Genomic DNA, 26,200 nt, shown 5'->3' with positions numbered 1-26,200 from the left:
TGACATTCGACCATCTAGTTTAATAATCAAATGCAATTTTTGTGTTATTGATGAAATCAAATATTAACGTGCAAGATTACTCATCGCGATATTATAATAATAAGCTTTTATCAACACGAACTGATTGGTTTTGCTGTCTATCCGATCAGTGTAGAAGTATGTATGATCCTACACAGAGAGTATTAATGAAACAAATGCTCTTACTTTAATAAAAACTTTATTTGTTTTATTAATACTGTTATTGAAAATTAATAAGATTATTTTTAATTATACCGCTGCTGACCGATGCTATTAATCACTTTTTCCATGTATAGATGTAAAAACATGATTTATTTTCTTATTTTATTTTCTGTAATCTTTATTGAGAATCCTTTTATCGTTTGATCTGATTTATAATTAATATATGTATTTTAAAAAGTTACGAGGTATATTATCAAATCCGCATATCTAATTCATCGTTTTACGCTTCGTTTAGCATTGGTCTAATTATTTTACATCAGCGATTATTAGTTATTAATCAGTCAAACAGGTCTCTCACGAATAGCCCTATTTGAGAACACACGAGTCGTTAAACTCGCTTTGATAATTTTCAATAGGTGACGTGATAGACGGGGGTGGAATACGCGACATAAATCGTAATAACGGGGCCCGCGTATTCATACCCGCGTTTGCGGTAGAAATACCTCGCATGCCCACGCGGCGAGAGCTAAATTAACAGCATGCGGCGTAATTTTAGCGTAATGTAAATCGATATCACCGCGGTGCTCCCCCGCTCTCTGGCACCCCCGTAACGTGAACGTCACGGAATCCCGCTTTGTACGAGACATTTCGCATTTTGCCGGGAGAATTGCGGCCGAGGCTGTAAATTTTACAAACGATTGGCAACCAGCCAGACACATTTTTGTTACGGACTATGACCGGCGTAACGCTACACGCCGTGTCGTGCACCCTACGTTAATGAACACCGTGCACTTTCGCGCTATCGGAATGTACCCGTGTCACCTGCCCACGGTGGCATGCCTATCGTGCTTTATGCCGCTCGCCAAGTTCTCGATCACCACATTCTCACGTTACTCGTGTGAATACGTTCATATCGGAATCATGTGTCTCAGTTTCAGGGAGATAAGTATTTATTTTCCGTCGCTCCTAGAATTAGCTCACATCTTTTCCTTATTAGACTTCGTCGTTTAATAAATATTTATAACATCATAATAAAGTATTTACACGGGAAGAGTTAGGTCTAGACAAAGAAATGAGAAGGAATTTAAGTTATTCAGATATAATTTTAACTTGTCAATGAATTTAAGAATCTTAGAGATTTCGAACGATCCGCCACTCCAATATCTGTTTCTCCCTTCTAATATCGCTAAATGATGACTATGAAACACGAGCCAACCTCTACGACGCAAAGGCCGACGAACCAAGGCCGAGCCTGGTGTAACCTTACCAATCACTCCTTCTCAGATATTCGCTTAAGCGAGTTCTCCATCTCCAAGCGAGTTCTTTTCTGAACAGCGATGCGATCGATTTCCCGTTTGACAAACGCAATGTAATGTCAATTGTCGTGGTGAAATCACCGTGTTGATGGTCGGGGAAAGAAAAGATGAGACGACGATGAACGGCGAGCGAGATTCGTGACTGCGTATTTCGCGTATTGCGGGAAGAGAATCACGAAGAACGAACAGAAGGAAGAAGAAGCGGGCCGGTCCGGTGGGGCCCCGGCCATGGGGGAGACAGTATGTTCTCCGAGCTGTGCAGGGAGACCCTGCGGAAGGCAGCAGTGTGTTACTCTGCTCGTGCAGGAAGTCCATCACCATCGCCACCAACGTCTCCGCCGCCATCACCCGCCAAGGAGGCAAAGACTGCTGCCAACGCTGACCTGGCAAATGTCCGTGATGCCATTCACGAAGGAGTCAGAGACCATCAGCACCACCACCATCATTCAGGGACCACCACCGCCGGAAAGCGAACGTCGCCGACCGGAAACACCACCAGCGAGTCCGGCCAGAGAGATCCGGCCTCAGAAAGATCGGCCTCCGATCGGCCAACCGATCGTCCGAACGACTTCAGGGAGTACGTTTACGTCCGGTGCGCGACTGACATTAGTTCATTACTCAATGTTCTTTGGGAATAGATCGAGCATCAACCGTTGGTTCCTTCCAGAACTTACATTCTGATAGATAAAAAGAGATTGATTTTTTTAGAACAATCCTTCGGGATAGGCAGTTCATTTAGCTCCCATAGAACTAATTGTCTGAATTTTTATGGTTTCTATTCTGCACTCTGCGAGCTTTTGTTACATTATTGTAATCTACAACTTATATGATTAAACGTTTCACGGATATTTTATATATATATATATATATACACACATAAAGATATTTTATGTAACCCGAAATTGTAAAATTATTATGATTATTATTTCTTTCATTCTAGTTACCATTATACAATATCAATCTATAGTTTCAATTTAATTAAAACATAAAAACATGATAACTAGGAAATTGCGTGATTGTTATTTTCGCGAAACAATAATGTTGAACGACATTTTCGCATTGCGACGGTCGATGCTCGCATTGGATCTATTGATCCATTAGAATGGCCTGACGTTGTCATCCGAGAAAATTGATCGATCACATGCATCATTCCGTGAAACTCAATGCAGTTTGATTCGCTCACTTCCGTTTCATGTACCACGAGATTAGCTTTAACGTGCAGTCATCAGAAAAAATCGACAACATTGCACCGACGTAATATCTCGATTTTTAACATAGTGCTAGTATGGCGACATCGTTTATTCTTCGCGCTCGTTTATTCTGAACATACTGAACATACGAGTCGCTTGTATTCAGTTTCGCGATTGAATCGCTATTGAATCAACAGTTTACAGAGCTTATATTTATTCTGACGTGTTATTACATGATAAATGAAAAAAAAATCAGTTAAAAAATACATCATTCAAATAAGACTTTATTAATTAAACGAAAATTAACGCGAGACATCGCGCCAAGTTTGTTTACATGCCAAGAATCATTTCAATGCGTTTCTTAAATCAAATTCGGTTTCTCATTTTCAATTTCTCATTCAGTTCTTGCGAGTCTCATGTCAAAAATTGGAAAAAATTTTTTTTGATACGTAAACCGTGGCGTAAACGTAAACATACTCCCAGAAAGCGACCGGCGATGCCCACTGACTTCAGCAAACGATTGCCCGGACTCGAGGCAAGAGAGGGACGACGTAGTGGCACGTGCGGTACCACCGAGTTCAGGGAGTCCCGATCGGTATCCCCCGAAAAAGGAACAGGACGTCAACACGAGGACCACCGAGGAGGAGGTGGAAGTGCCGGCAATGAATGCGGTAGATCGGACACAAGAATCAGCCGACGATCCTCAGGATCGTCGCCCGAACCCGAGGACAACTCCTCAACTTCTGGCGACGAAGGTACCTTCCCCTGTTGCTCGCATGCACACTGAATTTTTCACGGCTGACCCCGACTAGACCCGTCGGTCTATCCCGCGGGATTGTAAAACATTCGCGTGCTCTCGCATGTCGACACGAATTCAATCGTATAATTCGTACGGCATTCAAAGTGCAAAATTGATTACCATTATCTCTAATCGATTTTTATTCGTAATAATTATATGTATTATCATATGATATGGGAAAATTTAATCGTGTTTAAATGTGAAAATTAGAAAGTAATCGATGTGATAAACTGATCGAATGCCTTCCCTGTATAGTTTTTAAGAATATGCGAAAATATGTTATTTTTTTTATACTCAAAGAAAAACATAGTACAACTGTAAAGGTGTACAAATTTTATATATAGAATTAAATATGTAGGTACTCTCTAAAAGTGAATCAGTGTATTATTACTGACTTCAGTGCTACATTTATAACTGATGTAATCATTAACGAATTACTATTTTTCAGTAATATCTGATATATTAATTTACTTTTGGAAGTTATTTTTGCAAATTAAATCTGCAGAAAATCGTAATCTCTAAAAATGAATCAGTATATTAGTAGTGAAAAACAGCAAGTATTCGCTGATAATTACATCAGTTATGTCAGTTGTTATAGTTGCTATTTTTTTTTCTCTAAGTATAGTTACGCTGAGATGCATGTATCTCATTCCATCGAGATGTATGATACAGAAATTAAATTAAAATTAAATGAAATTTTATTTTATAGCATTATTAAAATTATTTAATAATTGCCTACAATACATTTGCCTAAAAATTCTTGTATTGATTGTATATCAGATTAGATAGCACCTTTTAAACACGTTATTTTTAGAAGAAAAAGAATGTATCATAGAAAATGTTCAGTGATAATCCCTTGAGTGCTCGACGCGGAATAGTGGAAGTTCGATGAGATCTCCGCGTTTGGGAAATACTCTCGGGGATTGCGGGAGTTGTTGATCGTAGTTCTTCTTCGAGGAATCGAGTTCACAAAGTTGCAGAGAGTATCTCGACAAAGGTGAATTGGGAGATCTTAGATAGCTTCGTCGAAAGAGGAGACCACATAATCACAGAGAAAACGTTAATAGCTGCGTTTAGCTTATTCACGCTGTCGCCTCATTTACAGATCATGCAAATATATCATTCAGAATTTGAAGATGAAATATAAACGCAACATGCATTCGAGATTTCATCCCATATTTTATCCCTTTAATACGAAGTATTAGATTATAATATTTATGAATACAAGAAAGAAGTTATTTCTATTATCTGGAAAACATATCAATTCTTTGATTTGTCGCGCAAATAAAAAATTCAAGAAACTCGATGGAAATATAAATCAATACTTGCTATGCGTTCTTTCAAGTATTTGCAGTTAAATCGCAAAAAAGATCGGATATAAATTCCCATTATTACACTAGTTGATAATATAGTATTTTTCTTTTTTTTATTTTTAAGCTCAACAATATAAATGGATTTATACATTGCAAAAAGGCAAAATTTGAGAAGAGGTTCTAATAATATTAGCTATTTTGTATTTCCATATGCGAAACTTTATAGATGATACTTTGCTCGTTTGTGCTCCACTGTGTAACGTTTCCACGCTTTAGAAAAAGGAAACTTTTCAAAGGAGGAACAAGGTCGAAACGCGACCGCGCTACTTTATAGATAAACAATCTGCGATCGATTGCAGGGGTTCCTTTCTTCGGTCTTTTTCCCCTATTGTGTCCTGGGTCCTGGGATTCCGACTATTTCTGTAGTAGACACAAGTACTCTTTTCTTCCCTTAGATTTTTATATCCTCTTATTTACTGTTATAAAATACAACACGCATTCTACTATTATCGCGTCAATCTTTTCAGATTTTTTGATAAATTTGTAATTAATATTTTAAAAAAGAGAAGCTATTACTTGATATTACACTATTTAAGTAACTAAAATAACTGAAATACCTTAATAGATTCTACAAGTATTGAATTGTTTTATAAAAAAAGATAATAAAAAGATTTCATAATAACGTTATCAAATATTTTTATTGTTTCATATTTTAACCAAATAAATTTTATATAGGATTTATAAATTTTCTGTAAGATTTTATATAGGTATGATTCAGTACGCTATATAATAAGCATTACTCGGATTATATATGAGCTATTGCAATTGACATGAACATCTCAATTGCAATGGATTGCTAAGATCGCTGAAGCAATACGTTGATATTCTCAAGGATGCTCGAATTGCTGAGCTGGTAGCTTAACGTGGCATCTTTTCTCACAATTGGAACTTCCCTTCTTTTCCGGAGACTTTCGCAACTATATCAACTGCGCTCGAAGCCTAAAAGTACCAAAAGCTATCTCGCAGTGTGCCAACTTACGATGTTCGACGACACTTCTCGGGTTTGCTTGCGATATCAAATTCTCTTTCCACGTGACCTGTCATATACAAGATCCTCGTATGAGGTTAGCTCTCCAACTTTTGAAAAAATTAATTTTCTATTTGATTACTCGTCGTTTGCACATGTATGCACATTTTGAATTTTCGTTTGATACACTTCTGGTAAAAAATTATTTGAAAAACAATTTTAAGAAGCTAATTTCACGCTAGCCTCCTAATCACGAGCAAATTAGATTTAAATAGTCTCAATTGATAGATTTTCGTTTGCACATTTCGAAATAGTCGATTTTTCATTTACATACCTTTAGTTAAAAAGTTATGAACAATTAAAGTTTCGACTCAGGTAGATACGTTAAAATATAACTTTTTAACAAGAATGTGCAAACGAAGAATCAATTAGTTTCTTAATGTAAAAAAACTAAAACCTATCGATTTATGTCATTTTTGAGTATAGTAATTGCGATTTGAACCTATCTACATGAATCAATTGTCCTCGAAATTTTAATTGTTAATAATTTCTAACTAAATGTGTGTAAACGAAAAATCGATTTATTTCGGAATGTGCAAACAAAAATCTATCGATTGAGGCTAATTAAATTTAATTTATTCGTGATTGGGGGAAATAGTGTGAAATTAGCCACCACATTAAAAATTGTTTTTTCAATAACTTTTTTATCAAAAGTGTATAAACGAAAATTCGAAATGTACATGGGCTATAGAAACTTAATTTTTTCAAAAGTTGAAATTGGAGGTCAACTTCATATGGTTTACAAGATATATTTAAAAAAATTTAACATTGCTTCTCACATACACACAACTGATTTTTTAATATTTAGATTTAGAATTTAAAGCTCTCACATTAGATGCGATCATTTATGTAAAAATTCGGTAGAATTATATTTATAATTTTGTATGTTACTTCTAATACAAAAAATATTTAAAGAATCGAAATATGTGATAAAATTATAAATAGAAATCTGACATAGATTATAAATCTCCTTAAGATTTTGAGTTTTAATTATTTGAGCTTTAATATTTTAATATTAATATATCTCCACTGATTATTAAAAACAAAATATTTCTTAAGCTATTGCTATAAGCAATATAAAAAACTTAATTAAAAACAGCTTTTTGAGAAGGACGCGATATAAACAATTTTTGTCTGGATTCATTAATACGGTTAACATTTCTAATGTTATATTTTTTATTTTTTTCCAGGTGAGTATTCGCCGAAGTTGATGGAAGCGTCTTATCTTTCTTCTACGGTGTCAGGTATTTATAACGGAAAAGTCATTTGCATAATCGAACCTTAATTTACAATACTACCTCTAATACCTGCTAAGAATCGAGAATGGAATTCTTGCCGAAAGAAAATCTAACTATATTTAATCTTTGAGAGAAAAGAAAAGGAACTTATAATCATTAGTGAAAATCGTATTCACATCGATTTGCGATTTTAATCCTTTTTACCGCACTATACTATTCGAAAGAGCTTAAAAGAGTTGACTATACGAGACGGACAAACGCGCGTTATCGCTGTTGCAGGCTATAAGAAGACGCCATTAATTTAAAGAACTTCATTCCAACGAGGTCACTGCTCAGTTCAGCTTCAACTTGCGTTCAACTTGCGTTTTTCCCATTGGCATTTTTTCTACGTTCATTTTTTTCTGTCACTTTATCTGTCAGCATGGAAGACTTTGCTCATTGTTCGAAGAACACACTTTAAAACTCTCTCACGAAGTTGGAATGTTCACGTATTCTTCGGAGGATCTTTTTGATAGCTTCAATCAACATTGTCAGAATTCTTCCAAAACGAACATTCCGATTAAATCGAGAAATCCCGAAGCTATCAATCAAATTCATGTCGCGTGATTGTCTGTGTTTCGCATAAACGTCGACGTCGTCAAAGTTCGGCAGTGAATCGTTTCCTGGCCATTAATTCGATTACGTCGACCATCGACGCGGGCAACCGTGATTAAATCTAGTTATAAATTATGTTGATTATTGTGGCTCAAAATGTACGCTAGCATGACATGATCTAATAACATGACACGATCTAATAAATCATACAGCTACTTTATTTGTGTGCTCTAGTCTTTTGACATTACGAATTAATTTTTTCTTCGAATAAATTACTAGCATTTTCAATTTTGAAATAAACCTCAGAATTTTATAAATTATATGATATTTTAAAGCTATTGTATTATAAAAAATCTTAGTTGAATATTTATTATTTTTTTAGCACGCGATTGTCGCATGCATGCAATTTGTACATGACTGTAAATTAGATATTCCGAACGACCGACTCCGTTTAATCAATGTTTCGAAACTAGTGGCACATGCTTAAAATTAGTCGTACATTTGTAAGTACGTTTCGAGCGCATTAATCGCTCTCTTCCCACATCGATCCTCGGTGTGCTCCGGTATCGGTTGCCAAGAAGACATATTTCGCTAATAGCTTCCTTCGTTAGTTGGCCGATGTTCTGGAATATCTGGGAACGTGCATTTAGATCGCGGAATCTCCAATTTCTGGCGAAACTTGGATTTTCGTGGTATGTCTTGATTCGCATATTTGCTAAGCTACAGTTAATTTCTTTGGAAGAAAAACAAATTTATAAGTAACTTCTTCTGTAGTGTTTTCACGACGAAGAAAGTTTAAATATTTTATTTCGAGATAATTTATTGAACTCAGTACACCATTGTTGAAAGAAATGTAATATATAAATATAGATACGTGTATACTGAGAGAAAAATGTTTGCTATTTATGACTATAATTACATGGTAAAATAATTATCATACAATTATAATTAGGTTCATTTTTATAGTTATTAATGTTTTAATGTTATATAGTAATTACTTATTGTTAAGATATAACAGTATTATTATTATTATTATTATTATTATTAAAGATATAACAGTATTATTATTATTATTATTATTAAACTGGCCTTAAAATTTTAAGTCAAGTTTCGCTTACAACTAAGTTTTCGTAAGTTGTCGATGTGCGTTTCGTACTTGAGATGCGCTTCCCTGGATAGTAAGATCACCCACCGTTGTTTTAATTAAATCCGTTTGGGAAGTATTGGAGATCTCTCAACCGGCAAAATAGACGACGACGATTCGCGTCATTCGTTTTGCTCGATACAAGTTGCCCAAATTACTTTGTTGAGAATATAACTAGACGTCAATGGAGAAACCTCGTCGATTCACGACGGATATAGGATGCATCCGCAAACACCCGGAAGGCAGACATCAAACCTTCTATCCAAGAAGTCGATTCACCTGCTATTTCATTCTCGAACTGTCATGCTTTTTTAAACACTTCTCTCGTCTAAATCTTTCCTGGATCGCGTGATATTCGAACGTGAATTAAGTTTTTGAAATGTCCACCGGAAATAACTTTTACGCTTCCTGTAGCCGTAAAATATATTGTTGCTATTATCATTAATTTTTATATAGGCAACGTACTTATGCATATTACAATACTGAGTGTATAAATTTAACCACGATACAAACGAAGAGAAAACAGCATATTAAATTATTGAAATAATTTTAATCTGACTTGATTATCTTATTAAAAGAGAACAATACTGTTTTCTAGCTCGATTGTTAAGCAACCCAATGGAAAGACTACTCTGAAGAAAGAATATTATCCTTGTTAGTGGCAGATTTAACGGAGGCAGAACGTGACGTCTCCGTTCGCTATAAATCATCGGAACTTGCATGGGTCTCGTTGTATAAGCGGAAACGGCGATTGGTTATCTCACAGCTGGATGCGGTTCCGTTTCGCACGATGCTCGGCAGCAATAATTACGCTCGACGACGTTAATGGGCGATTAATTATTTCCCCTGCACATCTTCGCAAGCTCACGCGCGATCACTGAACTCCTCTTAGCGAATAACCCGATTTGCGAATAATTAATTAATACGAAACTATTTACGATCCTTGATGAGAAGCAAAAATGTACAATATTACGACAGCTGGTTATTTCGAATCGCCGGTATGCCGGATTCTTGAAGCCTCCGCCTCCTTGTAGTAGCCAAGTCCGTCGTTAAAAGCTACTCCTCGTTAACGAGGTTCTTGCACGCCTCTGGTCTCAACGCCGATAAATCGTGCAATTTAGGACGCTTACGTATGAGCTGTAAATTCGCGTTTATTCGACCATGCTATCAAGCCAAGAGGCTTTCTCCGTTTTCGCGAGAGGAACAGCCATTTGCTCTTTGCGTGGAATTTCATCTAATTCGAGAAATAGCTGCGCAGTAAAAAATAGCAATTAAGAAAGACATCAAGAATATATTGGAAATAAAAATATCTCACTATTTAAAAATAATTATTTTTTTAAACTAACTTTAGAAAATTTTTCGAAATAATGAGATGAATAAAATTTTTTAATTGATAAATATATTTTTGCGTTTTTACGATGCGTTCAATGAAGTACCAGATAGACAGATTTATTGTCAGTTACGTTGCCAAATTTTTTGACTCGATATTAATAATTGGATGGAACTGTATAATAACAGCGCTACAAATCAATGCCACTTGCAGATTTCAGCTCGTATTTTGCTCTTTTTTATCGACCTCTGGAAGAACTGAGAACGCATCCTAGTCTTATCTAGTGCTACGAGTCTGCAATTACTCTGTGAAAGACGGGATAAACGTAGTCGGCGTCGCCCTTTATTCTCAGGACCTTAGACGACCTAGAAACATCCTATTTTCCATGCTGAACCATGTCGAGCGCTGTCAGCCTAGGATTAATAATTATTACAGTGAAAGGTAGTAGCATCTATCGTTCCAAATATCAAATGAATCGTTTATTTAAAGCGTGATTCTAATCTCGTAATTGAAGAGGGTGTGAAAAAGGCTGAGAACTATAAACCGTAAAATGTCAGGCTAATAAAATAGAAAAAAGTAATACCATTCTATTTCAATGACATTTGATCATCTTCAACCCAAGAAATGTCATCGTAATGCCATAGACTATAATGATATATATGCATAGATTATATATATAATATAACAATCGACAATATTAATAATATCGGCTTGGATGTCCGCGTCACATCAATATGGAAGAGGATCCGAGAGGTTGAATTGTTTTCACGTTGAATATCAATAACTCGAAAGCGTAGGCGATTTTCCCGGAGGAAAATGAGTAGAATGAATTGACGATCGACTTTGGCCATTAATCAGATGGTGCAGACAGCAAACGGCATGGCGTAATGCTCGGTGCAACGGATCGTCGTAGCGTTCGAGATCTGATCGCGGATGCTAATGACCCGACAAATTTTCCGATTGTTCGACGGCAGCCAGTAGAACTCTCGCTCACGTGATAAACGAGCTCGATTGCGATGGATTGAGGTCTGGCGTGAAAAAGTCGACTGGGAGTCGACATTCGTTCCTGTTGGCGTTCTGAGAAATAGCGGAAATAGAATTCTCACGTCTTTGTGATGAACGACCCTTTTGCCAGCAGCATTTTCTATGATAAATATGAATTTCTAATAAAAAAAAATAGTTTTTAATTATTCATTCTTTTGCTCGTAATGGTGATTAATTTCATCGAGTTACTGTATAATTTTAAATTAATCGACATACTTTTAAATGTCACACGGTTTTGCTAAAGTATCTAAAAGTTTAGCTAGATACAGGTAATGTGGAAATAATTTTATTGGACCATTAAAATTATTATATAGGAAACGGACGTTGAAACTGATTGCTAGAATCAAAACTTTAGCAGCAGTGCTCGTTATATTTCGGCGTCCTACATAATTATTTGGTCCAACAAAATTATTTTCAAATCTATATCCAGTTAAATTTTTTAATACTTTAGCAAAATCGTTTTTTTTTTTGTACTTTCTTAGACGCAAAATACAAATCATTTTTAATGTATTTGCTTTATTAGATATTTTCTTTCTTACGTAATAATTTATATTTTCATCACTCTCTTTTATATTTTACAATTCCCTGTACTACCAATTATCTAGAGTAGCCTCATTAAAAAACAACTATGTGATTAGTTGAATTCCTGGAAATACACGCAACTGCTAATATATTGGTTGAAGAAAGACCTTCAGCTTTTTATTACTCTTTTAATAGAGTGACCTAATTTGCGCCCCCGTCCTGTTTCGGTCCATCTTGCCTCCGCGATATCGCCGGAAGAAAGAAGTCCCTGCGGCAACGGCTTGCCAATTGAAATCCGCCACAAAAGAAGATAAAATGAGATCTTTCCTCTGAAGGAACTGACGGAAGAAGATGCAAGCTATTTTTGTGAGTTAGAATACGAGCGATCGGACCTCATTCAACATTCTTTTCTCTCCTCAAGATTCCTTTAGATAAAGATATCACGATTTTTATCTCCTTCGATCTAACCGCTACGTAAATGTATAAATGCGATTCGACAGATCTACTAAGACTAATCAGGCATCTAGCCCGAAAGAAATTCGACTGACACTGCAAATAGTCTATTCCCATTCAGCGAAGATTTCCAACAATATATGAATCGAGAATAATTTTTTTTTTTCAAAGAACGAAAATTTTATTTGTGAGAAACTTTTGTTAATTTAATACCTCTCTAGTTCATTTGCTCGATACATTTTTTATTAAACCTGTAACCTTTTCTTCTTTTTTAAATTGCATACTGAAAAATATGATTTGAAATAATTAGAAATTTACCTAGATACAGATCTGAAAATAATTTTGTTGGATATCATCTCATTAATTACGTAAAAATTCAAGCATAACGAGCACTATATTGCAAAAAATTTTGACATTCCAGCCACCAGTTTGAACTTTCTACATAATTATTTTGATGGTCCAACAAAATTATTTTCAGATCTGTATTTAGCTGTAATAAATTTTTAGGTACTTCAGCAGAACTATTCTTTCCGTGCATCATCGCATTATCCTTGCTTTTGGTTTATTTATTTACTTCTCTGAGAGAAATTCGCTTAATCTTCAAAATTTGTCTACTATATCTCTAGAGCTTTCAGTTACCGCATGAAGAAATAGTTGTTGTTAGCATACTAGCTGCACTTTTCATACATACGAGAGGTTTACCTCCACGACACTTACTGCTGATATACCGTGCCAGAATATGCGGTAGCCAGGTGCGCCAAAGATCTTTCCTTCATATCCGGAACTTTATTTTTCCCACCTACACCTCTTGCCGAAACTTTCGGCTCGTTTAAAGAAATGTTCCGAGCGATATTACCACGCACGTGGCGTACGTTGACAGAAAGTGGTTTTCCTTCGCACTAGAATACAAAGTATATATCTCGTTCCCTCTAAATGTCATTCCAGAATTGGATTCGGCGAGACGGCCAAAAAACACGTGCTTGCGTAGCGTAGGAATCGATATTTATTCATTCCGACATTTAGAAGCAGAAAACGTAAAGTATACTTAAATAAACTCTGCTACAGTATTCTCTGTACTATTTACTAAAGTAACGACAAATCAAGAAACAGTAAAAAACGCAGTGGAAAAGAGTAAAGTAAGGATTTCTGCTTTAGATACATTTTACATTTTACATCTTTGCAAGAACGCAATTATGTTTTACACGGAAATGTAATCACGCACACACTTTTGCGTCTTTTTAAAGAATATATAATGTATAAAGGAGAAAATGAGGAAATTGGAACACCTAAAGAAAAATTAAATAAAACCGATGATTATCAATTAATAGAAATCTTTATTTTAAAAAATGCTCGTTATATTTTTGACTTTAAACTATATTAATTCATTTATTATCAATATAAACTATAATTTTTTTAAACAAAAATAAAACTCTTGTTCGGAAAATCCGCCGTCACGTAGGACAATGTCAAATCTGTTTTATTTATTTTTAAAATTATTTATATTAATGATATATAAATCTCAATTAATTGTAGTTTAAAATCGATATCCTTTAAATAAAATCTTCTATAATTGATAAATAATGAACGGTTATATTTAGCTTTTTTCTTAGATATTTGCAATTCCTCCATTCTCTCTTACATTATCGAGAATATGTATGATATTTATTTTAACCGATTACAATGCGGCACTAAATGCATATTAAATGATCACTGAATCTAAGAAATGTAAGAAAAGAGAGATTACTCTCCTCTTATAGGAATTACCACTGCCATAATTTACGTTTATCTCGTTCACAATTCCCCCATTCTCTCCTACGCTAAGATGCACACTCATATGGGTCAAATATACGCTCTGTAAAGTACGAAAAGCGACACTTGGAACAATCTTAATCTTAAACTCTTAATTAAATTTCCTGCATAAAGTTGCTCTCAGCTTTTTTTGTGTCGATGAACACAAAACGGTAATCGCTCCCTCGCTTTGAAATTCTCGCGGCCATTCTCGGTGTTTTATATTTTCCGACATGACGAATGTATATACGACGGCCGATTTCCTGCATCGTCGAACAGCAGCGCGAAATAGGAAATGGAAACGAGCGCCGAGGTCTGAATTGTCGGCTCGGATAAGCCTGCCTTTGTTTTGCTCGATACGCACATATTTTTTCGCGTTTTTCCCTTTTAGTTTTACGACTCGCAATGCTGCTTTATATCCGCATGTGAAATCATTCTCGGTGCAATAGATATTGTATACTTGAATGAGCTTTCGTCTTTGCCTGCATCGAACATATTACTGTATTATTTATCGATTATGTATTTCGAGAGATAACGTGTATCTCTTGCAATTTCAAATCTCTGTGAAGTGCCTATTGAATTTTAAGCAATTGTTGGATTTTTTGTATACATAATACATGCCTATGCATCTGGGCTTATACAGTAATTTGGTAACCATTCAGTCGACCCACACCCACGTAGGAAAGAGCACACGTAATTTCGTGAGGTGGTTCCACGGATGCAAATGAATCCATATCAAACGCCCAAGCGAGAGTTCTGAATCGAATCAGCTGTGTCTCTCCGCATGCGAAACGTCAACGCTGTACGTCAGTGGACGGTCAGAAAATTAAGGCGATTTAGTGCAATTGATACTTGACTGTAATTGCATTCCGTAGACATCAGCTAGGACAATTAATCTGTCATGTCAATTATTGTGGCGTCTTTGTTACCTTGGAAGATTTGATAGAATATTCTTATCAGAAAATATGTCATTGTCCGTTTAGTGATGCCTAATTGTCTTGGCTTTTCGAGCAAATTTAATTTCCGGAATGCAATCACGCATTCACATCATTTAAACGAATAAGCAATAAAAACAAAATTTATTTAATTATATATATATATATAACTAAATAAAATTTGTTTATTTATATATGCAACTAAAGAAAAAATGTATATATAACTTTTGTGTTTTATATCACTTGGAGTTATCCGTTTATCTCACTTTTACGTAAAAATTATCATTTATCGCGTACTTTATTTAATTACGCGTGGATTAAAATGATTAAAACTTTAGTGCACTGCCATTATTTTATTCAGGACACGCTAACGTCTAGGCCTTCGATTATTATTCCGAAACACATGCAATACATATGTACATTTCTTTCTATTCTTCATCCGCCTGCTTTCGGTTGATTCCCGATGGGATGTATTTTATTAAGGAAAGTAACGTTTTTTTTTTAATCTTTAAATTACATAGAAAGCCCAATGTTTTAGATTCCGATAAATAAATCATATGTGTATATTCTGATGATGTACTTACGTATAAATACTTTATTGCAATGTTTCAAATCATGACGCGACGCGCAAAGTACTCACCATGATTAAACTCAAATAATATACACAAATTGGTAGAGTTCTACCAACATTTCCTTGTTTATCTACAGCTTTGTATTTTGTGTTTTTAGTATTTGCATATTTTTCTTTTTCATTGTGAAATAGATCTTTTCATCCTTGTTCAGTATAAAAGTTTACTAGGAAAGAGATTAAATAATATTATAACGTTTTATTTTGCGCATTTCACGTTTTTTAAATGTCAGATAATCTCGAGATTGAAAGCGAAAGGTTTGAAGTAGCGTCCATTTCCGCGAAATTGATGATAAGTCGGTGAAACTGCTGCATACAGTCAAGTGGAAATCAAATACGCGCGAGAAAATAAATTAGCACGAACAATGAAAAAAAGAACGATACAGACGTTGCCTGAAAGTCGGCGCTGAAAATTGTGCCTCGGCGTAACTCGACGTGTCTGATCATGTGGATCATTTATCACTGTAGACATTTGTCTCTGACATTTTCAGCATGGATAAATGTCAGTTTTGCAGATGTGCTGTCTTTTTAGATTCAGCGTTGCATTCGAAACTTCAAAGTTGTTATGAGTTAAACGATTCGTCAAAAGAGAAAGACAGTAATATGAATTAAATATCTAATTATACAATGCGATAGTGAAACGAATATCTTAACATTTATTTCAAGGAACTCTTATGAAATTTTAATATGCGGGAGAAAGTAGTGCAATTTAAATACGAATTTCCACTCGAAAGCAAACCGCAATGAAATTTCAATCTAAAACAGGTCAGAAACAGACGGATTTTTTCTCATCAGTATATAAGAAAGATTGCGAGGGCGTATAGCTTCTTTTCTTGTTTTTCTAGAGATAACCCCATACTTTTACGATTGCATTTATCACGACACAACAGTGCTGCAGTGGCGGACATATACATATATATTACAGATAAAATATTTGCGACATTCATGCCAAATAATAGATGTGTCTCTTCGTTATACACGGGATGTCATAACGAGTAACGATCTGATTAAACGATCATATAACCGAGGAAGACTAGTTCGCGTTTATGTTCGTCGCCGCCATAAACGCGAATCGTTGTGCAAACATGCATTTCTTTGAAATTGTCGTAAAAGTTATTCCAATAATACCGTTCAATGCAAAATTCCTATCCTGTAAACTTTATGACACTCGAAAGCATTTACTTCACAGTTTTAATAGTAAACCATCTCTTTTTCATTCTATTTCATTTTACGATTTCACGAAAATGTCAAAATTTCCTTGACATTTTAAGAAAATTTAATGTGCTTTTCTGCGAATTGTATTATTTTAGGACGATTATTGCAGTATTAACATTGCCAGAGAATTCGCGAGTGATTAAAGTTTTGGTTTTTCGGGAACTTATTTTCTTCCCGCAGATCTAATAGGTTGCCTTATTCTTCTGCTAGACTAACCCAGCCGTTAAATTAATATATTGCTTGATAGCCCATCGCCTCCTTCTCGTCCATCACTGTTCTCCCTTTCTTCCTCATGGCAACTTCGTTCTTTTAAAGCTCACTGTGTTGCTTTGACGAGGGAGGAGAACGATTGATGTTAGGCTTCCTCATTGGCTTCTTGCAAATACATCGCAACCTTCTTTCCTATTTAGAAACAATGCACTTAGTCTCATGGAAACGAGATTTCCTGTGATAAGGCTACTTTAAATAAAAATTACTCGCGGAAATACCAATATTAACATAACGAAACTATTACTTTTATTGAATTCAATTTTAACGTTTTAATAAACTTTAATTTTAATGTATGAAAACATAATGTAATTGCATGTACTTTTGACTCGTTTGAATTAAGTATTACAAAATTTAATTTACCTGACATAGCATATTCGATAAAAACTTGAACTATATTTCTTGCAAATGTAAATTTTTTTTTTATTTTAATAATGTGATCCTGAAAATTTATTGGGACATGAATAAAATATGTGTTTTTATCTTAACACCCTTATATTCGCGAAAAGTGTGAAACCAGAACATTGCAATTAACGATTCAATCGATCGATTATTTAATTGCTACACGAAGGACGGTGGTTCTCATTGTCCGATCAAGATACGCATTGCTCTCTCAAGGATTGCGCTGCAGCAATTTAAGCGCCTTTTCAAAATACGGTAGAACGTCGTGTCATTGGCGCACTTTAAAGAACGAACACCTGCTATTTCTTCGTCGGCATGTAATAGCAATTAACTTTCTTGAAGCCATAAACCAGCCAATACAAATTCATTACGTTGTCTCGATACACGATATCTCCGATTATACATAAATTGATGTGATATTGTTGCTACTTTGAAGAAAAAAGAATATTACACTTAAATTACGCTATTTAAATTTAATCTTATCGAAACAATTTAACAATAAAATTATGAATCTTGTCAAATAAGATCGATCATAATGCTCGTAACATCGAGAAAAGTCTGACATTATTTTTACATTATTTTGCGTGATTATAAAATCTAAATAATATAATACTAGGACTATTTCGAATTTACGTTTGTTTAGAGTTGTTTGATATTTATGTGGACAGAAATGATAGTTTTGCTAAAATTTAGCTAAATACAAATCTGAAAATAATTTTGTTGTATCATCAAAATAATTAGGACAGTATTAAGGAAAACTAAACGAGAAATGTTCAAATGAGCGAAAAGGACTACATTCAATCACAAGGTGGATCTTGATGCTTAATAACATTTTTATGTTAGTTATGTAATACGCTTAACTGTAGCCTAGAATATCAAAATTTTTTGCAGCATTGATCATTTATGCTTGAGATTTCTACGTAATTATTTTAATTTAAGCTAACAAAATTATTTTTAAATCTGTAGCTAAATTTTTAGATATTCACAATTATTCTTTCCATATATAAGACGTAATTTAACAAAAAAATTCTTCACCAATTTTTTATGGATTATAAATCAAATGATGCATCGGATGCTATTTCATTCATAAATTGCCGAATATTAAAAAACCAGCCTGAAAGCTTTCGATGTAGATTTGCATTTCCATTAATCATTTTGTGTGTGTGTGTGTGTGTGTGTGTGTGTGTGTGTGTGTGTGTGTGTGTGTGTGTGTGTATGCGTGTGTGCATGTATGTAAGTACACATGACGCAATTCCGAATCACCGACGATCGTCGTACTAAATGCGTTAGCGTGTATTTGCCAACTAGTTAAACGGCTGCTGATATTTGCTCCTGGGACCTTGAAGTGCATTCGAGTGTACGCAACACGACGAGATAATCACCGGTTCTTGCTAATGACCTACAAATGAATCCGGCTATATCACGCGGAAGGGAGGTAATAAAAATTAATTGTGTCATAAGCTGACATTCTTGCTCTCGTTCGCAATATATTAACACAATACGGTCCTCGTCAGAGATTTATGCAAATCGGTTCTATTGCCTATACGTGAATTTCTTATGTAACGTAAGAAACCGAGTTTCCTGATCACTGTTCACGTAACACTGCTTAGTTATAACGCTGTTAGAAATAAAAATTTTTTTCACGTGTTTTACCGTGTATATCCGCGTATAGCTTCTTCTCTGCATACAAATCCAAAAAAAACTATCTAATTGTACAGAAAAGGACTTTTAAAACTAATGAAATTTATTCTATCCAAAAGGATTTAAATCTTCTGCTTTACTTCTTCTGAATTTTTTCACACATACCGTTCCATTAGTTTTTCAACATTAGTTTGCATGAGAATGCCTGAAAATTTATGACTGCTGGTGAGCGCACTTTTTCCCCTATGTAACGATATAGAGAGAGTAACTTGCGAGACACGATAAGAATTGTTGCACATCCAGAAAAGTACCTCCGGGCAAGCTGAGTTCATCCGGGAATACAAAAGACTCCATTTAAAAATTGAGATGCTGAATTCCGGGCTCAAATTCATGATATTCACTAAATGTTTTCACATGCTCAAAAATTTTGAATTTTAAAAAATTTTTCCGAACAACAAATAGAGAAAACAATTAATTTATCACAGAAATATGCAACAATGAATCTTTTATACAAAAAACAAACAAAATTATATATCTTCACATCAATCTCTTTTATGAATTTAAAAATAATATTGAAAGCTATTTTAATATTAAATAATAATTAAAATTTTAGGAAAAACATTTCAGAAATTTAAAGTAGTTTTTTGTATGCTATCATTTTTTAGAGTTGAATAAAATTCTTAAACCTTCGTTAACTGAAAACATAGTTTCTTGCCATAAGTTACATAGATTATCGTTGCCAGACGTAGTCAGGTAGCGATATAATTTATTCGTGATTCTTGTGTCGACACAACCGACAAATCGCGAGATTATGTAGCGTATGTTGTTCAACTTAGCCGTTTGTATAGATGCAAGAACTCGCGTACTCACGTTTATTCCCGTGAGGCCATTTCCTTTTATCCCGATTCGTATTCTCGTTGTAGTTTCAAGTGTGTCTAAATTTGCCCAAGACTTCATTCGTACTCTCAGTGACGCAGTAAACGCGATTTCGATTCATTCGCCTCGCTCCAACATCGAGTTAATCCCTTAGGAAAACAGCATTGAGAGAAACGTAAAAATGTTAGAAAACTTCGACCGAGACTCTAAAAATCTTTCTAATACTGATGTTCTTCACTTGCATTCGCACGTAAAATATTTTATGAGATTTAATAAAATAACTTATTTAATATTCACTTTAGATACAATCTTTAAAATAAATCTCATGCATTATTGCTCCACTCTTTTCCTAAATGTTGTGCTCAATTTTTTATCGATTTATTAAAAATCGAGAAAGAGCTCACACTAATTATTATATGAAAAATTGGATCTAGATGAAATGAGTTAATAAGTACACATATATGTAGGTATACAATACAGCTTATAACATGATAGACAAAAAATGTCATAGACATAAGGCTTAATAAATGAATAGTTTTTGAATTATAAAATTCTGCGGTATTTTACATTTACCAAATTCATGATAGAATTTCCATTTCGGTCGGTGGCATTAACAGCACACGTCGACGATTATATGCGAAACACTCGATGAATGCTGTACAAGGATTAAGTCTCACATGAAAAAAAACGAAATCGATCGTATCGACTCTGTCATCTTTAGTTTACGCAAAAAATCACGTTTAATTGATTCAAGTATACTCTCTAACTACTACTTCTAGTGAGACACAAGTGATGCAGTACCACCAGCAATTCGAAGAGGCTGGTAGACGTGACGAGCGCCTCTAATAAGAGAAAAGTTGGTATCCATTGCCGAGTCTGACAATCTAGACAATCTAAGAAATGAGATCCAGCCTTTGTCATGAGCAAAAAATTAACCAGTTAGGCTCTGGCCAAGTCAGATTAAACACATTGAGACGTTAATAGATAAAGGCAGAGAAATGAGCGCTCTGATCAGAGTAATACAACTCCTTTTTGGGCATCCCAGAATCGAATCCGAACCAATCGATCACTTCTTAAAGAGCCCCGCTAAGGACCGAACCGTTTGCCGACAGACAGAGCGTGTCCTCAATTAACAGCAACAGTAATTGCCAAACTGCACCATTGCGGAGTGCGTGATATTACACGGCATCACTTCGTGCCCGGAGCACTTGACGTGAGAGTTACAGTGACCATGGAACACCTTATACAGCGTCTCAATAAGAGAGTTCCACTTACTATACATCGAAGATATGACACCATCGTCGAATTACAACTCTATCGAATGGGTTTTGTGAAAAGTTCATTAGTATGATAATTTCAATGGCACTCTCGAAGCACGCACACATACACACAAACGCGCAACGCGGATGAACCGACTGCGATTTGTTCATTTTCAATTAAATCGACGACGACGGTACGTTAGTTTCCCCGTCGTTGGATTTTTTACATGAAAACGATTTTATTCAAATATTTTAAAAATTTAGCTAGATATATAATTCAGAGTTAAAAATTTTTAGATACTTTAGAAAAATCGTTTTTTTTTTTATATCCTTGGGATACTGAGCCCTTCCACTACGTCGTATCCGTGAGAGGAAAGATATCATCTAGAAAATGTAATATATAATTATCTGAATTATCTATATTACTACAGTAATCGGTTAACTTTTAAAAATGAGTATCAAACACACGTTAATTCGTCACCACTGCGAAATAAATACAGAGCAGATAGAAGAGTTGAATTTTTTATTGTGATATCTGTAAGATATGATTAGAATCAATCGAATGCTTAAAGAAAAAGAAAGATTCTTTTTATTACCGATAAATAATTCCATTTCAAAGTTACGCTCAATTTTTTATCGCATTAGGAAAGATGCACGAAAAATTAATTAAATTAATAACTACATACAAAATGCGTTAATTTTGAAAATAGGAATCGTATGAATTACGTCATTTGGAATAAGGGTATTTATTAACATTGCTTTTTTACTCGTGTAATACCGTCCGAAGTATAATCGAGACTTCTACGCACTCGAAAGAAAAATTTTATGTTAAATAAAAATACGTTTCGTTCGTAATTATTGCGAAATAATTATAAATCTTGTTTTCTGTCGCATTTTGATTCCAAACTATACGAACATACATGACTATATGAAACATCTGTTCCGTAATACATGATTGTCATCTCGATCCATTTATGAAGCTAACCGCAAGCTAATAATCTGCATATACTGTGAGCATTTATAAAGTATATGTAACGTTTCATATTATCTAACACTTGTCTCCATTGCATTCAAAAAAAAAATGTGAAGAACACCCAAAATGGTGTGACTAACTATTTGTACGAGCCTCAATATGCAAATGATTGCGTGAACATGATGCGTGAACATGATGCGTGAACATGATCGCCCATGAAAATTAACACTGCGCGCCAACCGTCTAAGTTTAAATATTAACACATATTACGAAATAAGTAAAATCATTATTACATTTTTAATATTCTTCGACGAATAGATTTTATTGCACGATTTATACATATATCATTTCTTAGATTCATTACGCAGATATTTCAATTGTGTTACAATAAGCGATCATTAGTTTGTAATAACTTGATATTACTAAATCCGTGCAATATTTTTAATAAAAGATTGACGCATTAGGACCTTCTGTTACTTTTGAATTGTTTAATTCTATCATTCATATTTTATTTCTCATTCTTAATCCGGGAAAAGTAATAGTTAAATATTCTAAAATAATGCAAAAATATTTTTGTATTCTCTAGTATGATTAACAGTAATGCAAATATTATAACTGACTGCATCTTCAAAAAGTCAACGTAAAACGATGGTTATTGTATTTTATATGAGAAAAACACATTAGATAACATTGTTAAGCGAGCCGGATTCTTCTTTCATAGCGAGACTCCTAATTCTGACAAATCGTGACAATGCTTTCCCGAGTACACCTCCGGCATCTTTAAATCACAAAAGATTCACTTCGGCTTTTCGTCCCGTGTCTTATGTTTCCTTTCGCGATGCGCGTTGTATCGGAGATTTTATCTCGACGTTCATCGGCGTCTTACCCTCTCCGTTCTCATTATCTGTAGACAGCGACGTCTTAATAGCGCGAATTTAGCGAGAATTTGGAGAGCTGTCCTCGTAAGAGCGACTATCGATGGTAAACTCTGACGACGTGCGATAAAATGCTTTCTCCTCGCCATAAACGTCTCGCGTTATCATCGTTAGCGTCCTCATCCGTCGTTCCGCGTCATTATCCACCGCCCGATACTTTAAAGTACAGCACACCTGCTATAGGAAGCGAGATTCACCGTCGACTCAGATTAGTCTCTTCCTACTCTCTCTCTATGCTCTCACTTAAAATCTTATCTTGCGGTTGGAATTAGAACCTAAGTACTCTTTTCCGTCGTTTCTTATGCAGGAGGTAATTTAGTTTTTTTTTAAATTGTCGATAAATCGTTCCTATATTAAGCTAAAAATAATAATGTGTCTCTTTTGCTACATTAATTTCAAAAAATTATTCTCTATTAGCACGTTTTTAAGAAGTTTAGAAATTTAAATCTGGTGATTTTAACATTTGAGGTAAAAAGAAGTAATGAAGTGTAATTTTATCTATCGAATCTCGAAGTAAATTAGATGCGCTGGAAATATATGCTTCATTCGGAGGATATGAGCCTGCATATCGAACCTTTTCTAGACTAGCGCGTCCAAGTTCCACCCAATTTAGTCGGTGAATGTCTCTACGTAATGGAAGGAAAAGACCCTCTCTGCGAAATGTCGAAGTTCAACTACCGCATCTACCCTATACATGTTGTGCACCAGATACGCATCTCCTTGTCATTGCGCCTAACTCTTACCTACATGCAATGCACAATTCGATACTCATTAACATATAATACAATTTCTTTATGGTGCGTGTGGATGTCTCGCTTCATTCACTGTCAATATCTCGGTTTTATTTGCGATTAAAAAATTCTCGTTTAATAATAGACGTATTTCTCGAAAATCTGTCTTTTATAATATTTGCTTAACTTTCACATAATATCTAATTTTGAATATTGAGGTATTGCGAAACTAATTGCAAATTTATGAATTTTCTACATCATAATTTAATTGATTATAGCAACTAACAATCTATAATTCATATGTATATTATAATACAATAGAATGTACCTCATACATATAAAATTATAAATAAAATTCTATCTTGAATTCTGACGTAAATTATAGAACGTCTAAAATGCGCTTAATAATCCTAAACTAAAATCAGATAATGAATTTAGATAATATAATCCAAAACAGAAACTTTAATTAAATCCCCTGCTCTCTGCCTTCCATGACACCAGTTTCACTGCAAGGAATGATGACAGCTACTAAAATACTAATACCGGCGCGACGCAAGGTGTTCGAAGCATTCGAAACCGTATGTCGCCAGACGACTACCGCTTTTAATTAAATTTTTATTCACTGCCATAACACGCTCGCATATTCAATAACTAACTTCGGTACAGTGGAGTGAATTGTTTTATGTGGAACAATTTATTTTGCAGCTGGAGCCGCTCCTGAGGAAACTAACCAAAGGTCCAGTTCTGCACACAATCGCCACTCTCTCACGAAGGGTAAGTTCTACGAACACAACTAATTGCATTTAAGACATTTTCGTTTGTTGTAATAGAATACTATAGTTTATCGAGCCGAAAGGATCGCCACATTGTATCTCAAAATAAACAATTAAATGATTTGCTATTCTTAGCAACAAGCATAAATAAAAGCTCTAACTTAATCAATTCGTAATTTTTTTAATTTCCGGATAAAATTATGTTAAAGAAATAGCTTTGTTATGAAAATGATATAATGCGGTGTTTTTTTTGTGCTTTAAAATTTAATTTAATCTTTTCTCTTTTTTTTTCTTGTCTATCTTATGTAATGTAACCTGACTGATTTTCGAAACTCTAAAGCGCTGGCTTGAGAACTTTTTATTACCTCGTGTGATGTTCGATGTGATACTCTCACGGTGGCTTTTTGACATTTACACGGCGGATTTGAACGCGGTGCACTTTTTAATATCGCACTTCGTACCTCCTGACATTTCTGTGATGCTTGAAAGCACAGCTTGATCATTTATTTGTAATATAAATAGTGACACAGACGTATGTACATACAAATATATATACAGATCAGTTTTTATTAGAACTTGAGACATTTGACATTTTGAACATGTACTTTCAAAACATAAAGAGATACGATCGAATTGCTCAAAGTGTTCACTTACAATTAGTTAGATTTTCTACATATCTATCAGTGGATATATATATATATATATATATATATATATATACACACATACATATATATATATATAAACGCTACATTTTAATTATGTTAATTTGAATAGTAATAACATCAAACAATCTTCATGAAATTCCTCAATTCATTCATTTAAAAAATGATTAAAACTGTTTTATAAAATTACACAAGAATAATAGAGAAGAATTTGCCAAATATTTTGCGTACGTGGAAAGAATGATTTTGTATGCCGAAATATTTAAAAAATTAGCTAAATATAGATTCGTAAATAATTTTTTGGTCTATCAAAATAATTATGTAAAACGGTCTGGTTGTCTAAATTTTTTACAGTATTGTTCATCGTGCTTAAGTTTCTTACATTAAATATAATGATTCAGTTAAATTTATTTTAATATTATTTTCTAGCTAAATTTTTAGATACTTCAACCAAATCGTTCTTTCCGTGTAAATTCAAAATCCTTGTCGAATTCTCTCTTAAGAATATAGGTTGCTGCATCCGAGATATTCCACTGTCGATAACGATATTAATCTAGCGCGGGAAACCACATAACTGCTTTCCAATCTGTGGTAGAACTATCGAGTCATGATGAATCCGAAGTACGATCTCTGAGTCGTGGTAGATAACAAATGCAATTCTCCTAGTTCAACCTGCGGAACAGTTAAGAGGATTTAATAACGCTTCAAATGCAATTCGCGCTTTTGTGGGAAGGCACTGTTGCGTTAGTTTAATCAATTGTGAAAAGCGCCCATGAAATTATTAATAAATCCTTCATGGAAAAATCGCGCGCGTAGTAATGCATAAAAATGTAATTCGAAACAAGGGACGCGATGCGTAATTTATTATATGATTGTATAATTAAACACATCTCAGCATCTGG

The 26,200-nt window shown here is 34.5% G+C and overlaps 1 protein-coding gene across 20 annotated transcripts in view; it reads left to right on the top strand.

The window, feature by feature from the left end:
• Window positions 1-26,200, top strand: part of LOC105146433 (uncharacterized) — a 175,391-nt gene that overhangs the window by 125,941 nt on the left and 23,250 nt on the right. For 10 of the 20 annotated variants that reach the window (XM_087405388.1, XM_087405386.1, XM_011056689.2 and 7 more), the window contains exons 2-4: window positions 1,465-2,088; window positions 3,170-3,441; window positions 24,566-24,634. In XM_087405388.1, the coding sequence (XP_087261514.1) occupies window positions 1,739-2,088; window positions 3,170-3,441; window positions 24,566-24,634 (691 nt within the window). In that variant the 5' untranslated portion in view covers window positions 1,465-1,738. Of the gene's footprint in view, window positions 1-1,464; window positions 2,089-3,169; window positions 3,442-7,075; window positions 7,130-24,565; window positions 24,635-26,200 lie in introns of all 20 variants that reach the window. The other 10 variants (XM_087405392.1, XM_087405391.1, XM_087405395.1 and 7 more) reach the window with 3 other exon arrangements.

The sequence above is a fragment of the Acromyrmex echinatior genome, chromosome 4 (assembly GCF_024713525.1).
Source record: "Acromyrmex echinatior isolate Ae372 chromosome 4, ASM2471352v2, whole genome shotgun sequence".
NCBI lineage: Eukaryota > Metazoa > Arthropoda > Insecta > Hymenoptera > Formicidae > Acromyrmex > Acromyrmex echinatior.
Note: the sequence above shows the minus strand (reverse complement) of the source record. Positions and strands in the feature narration are given on the sequence as shown.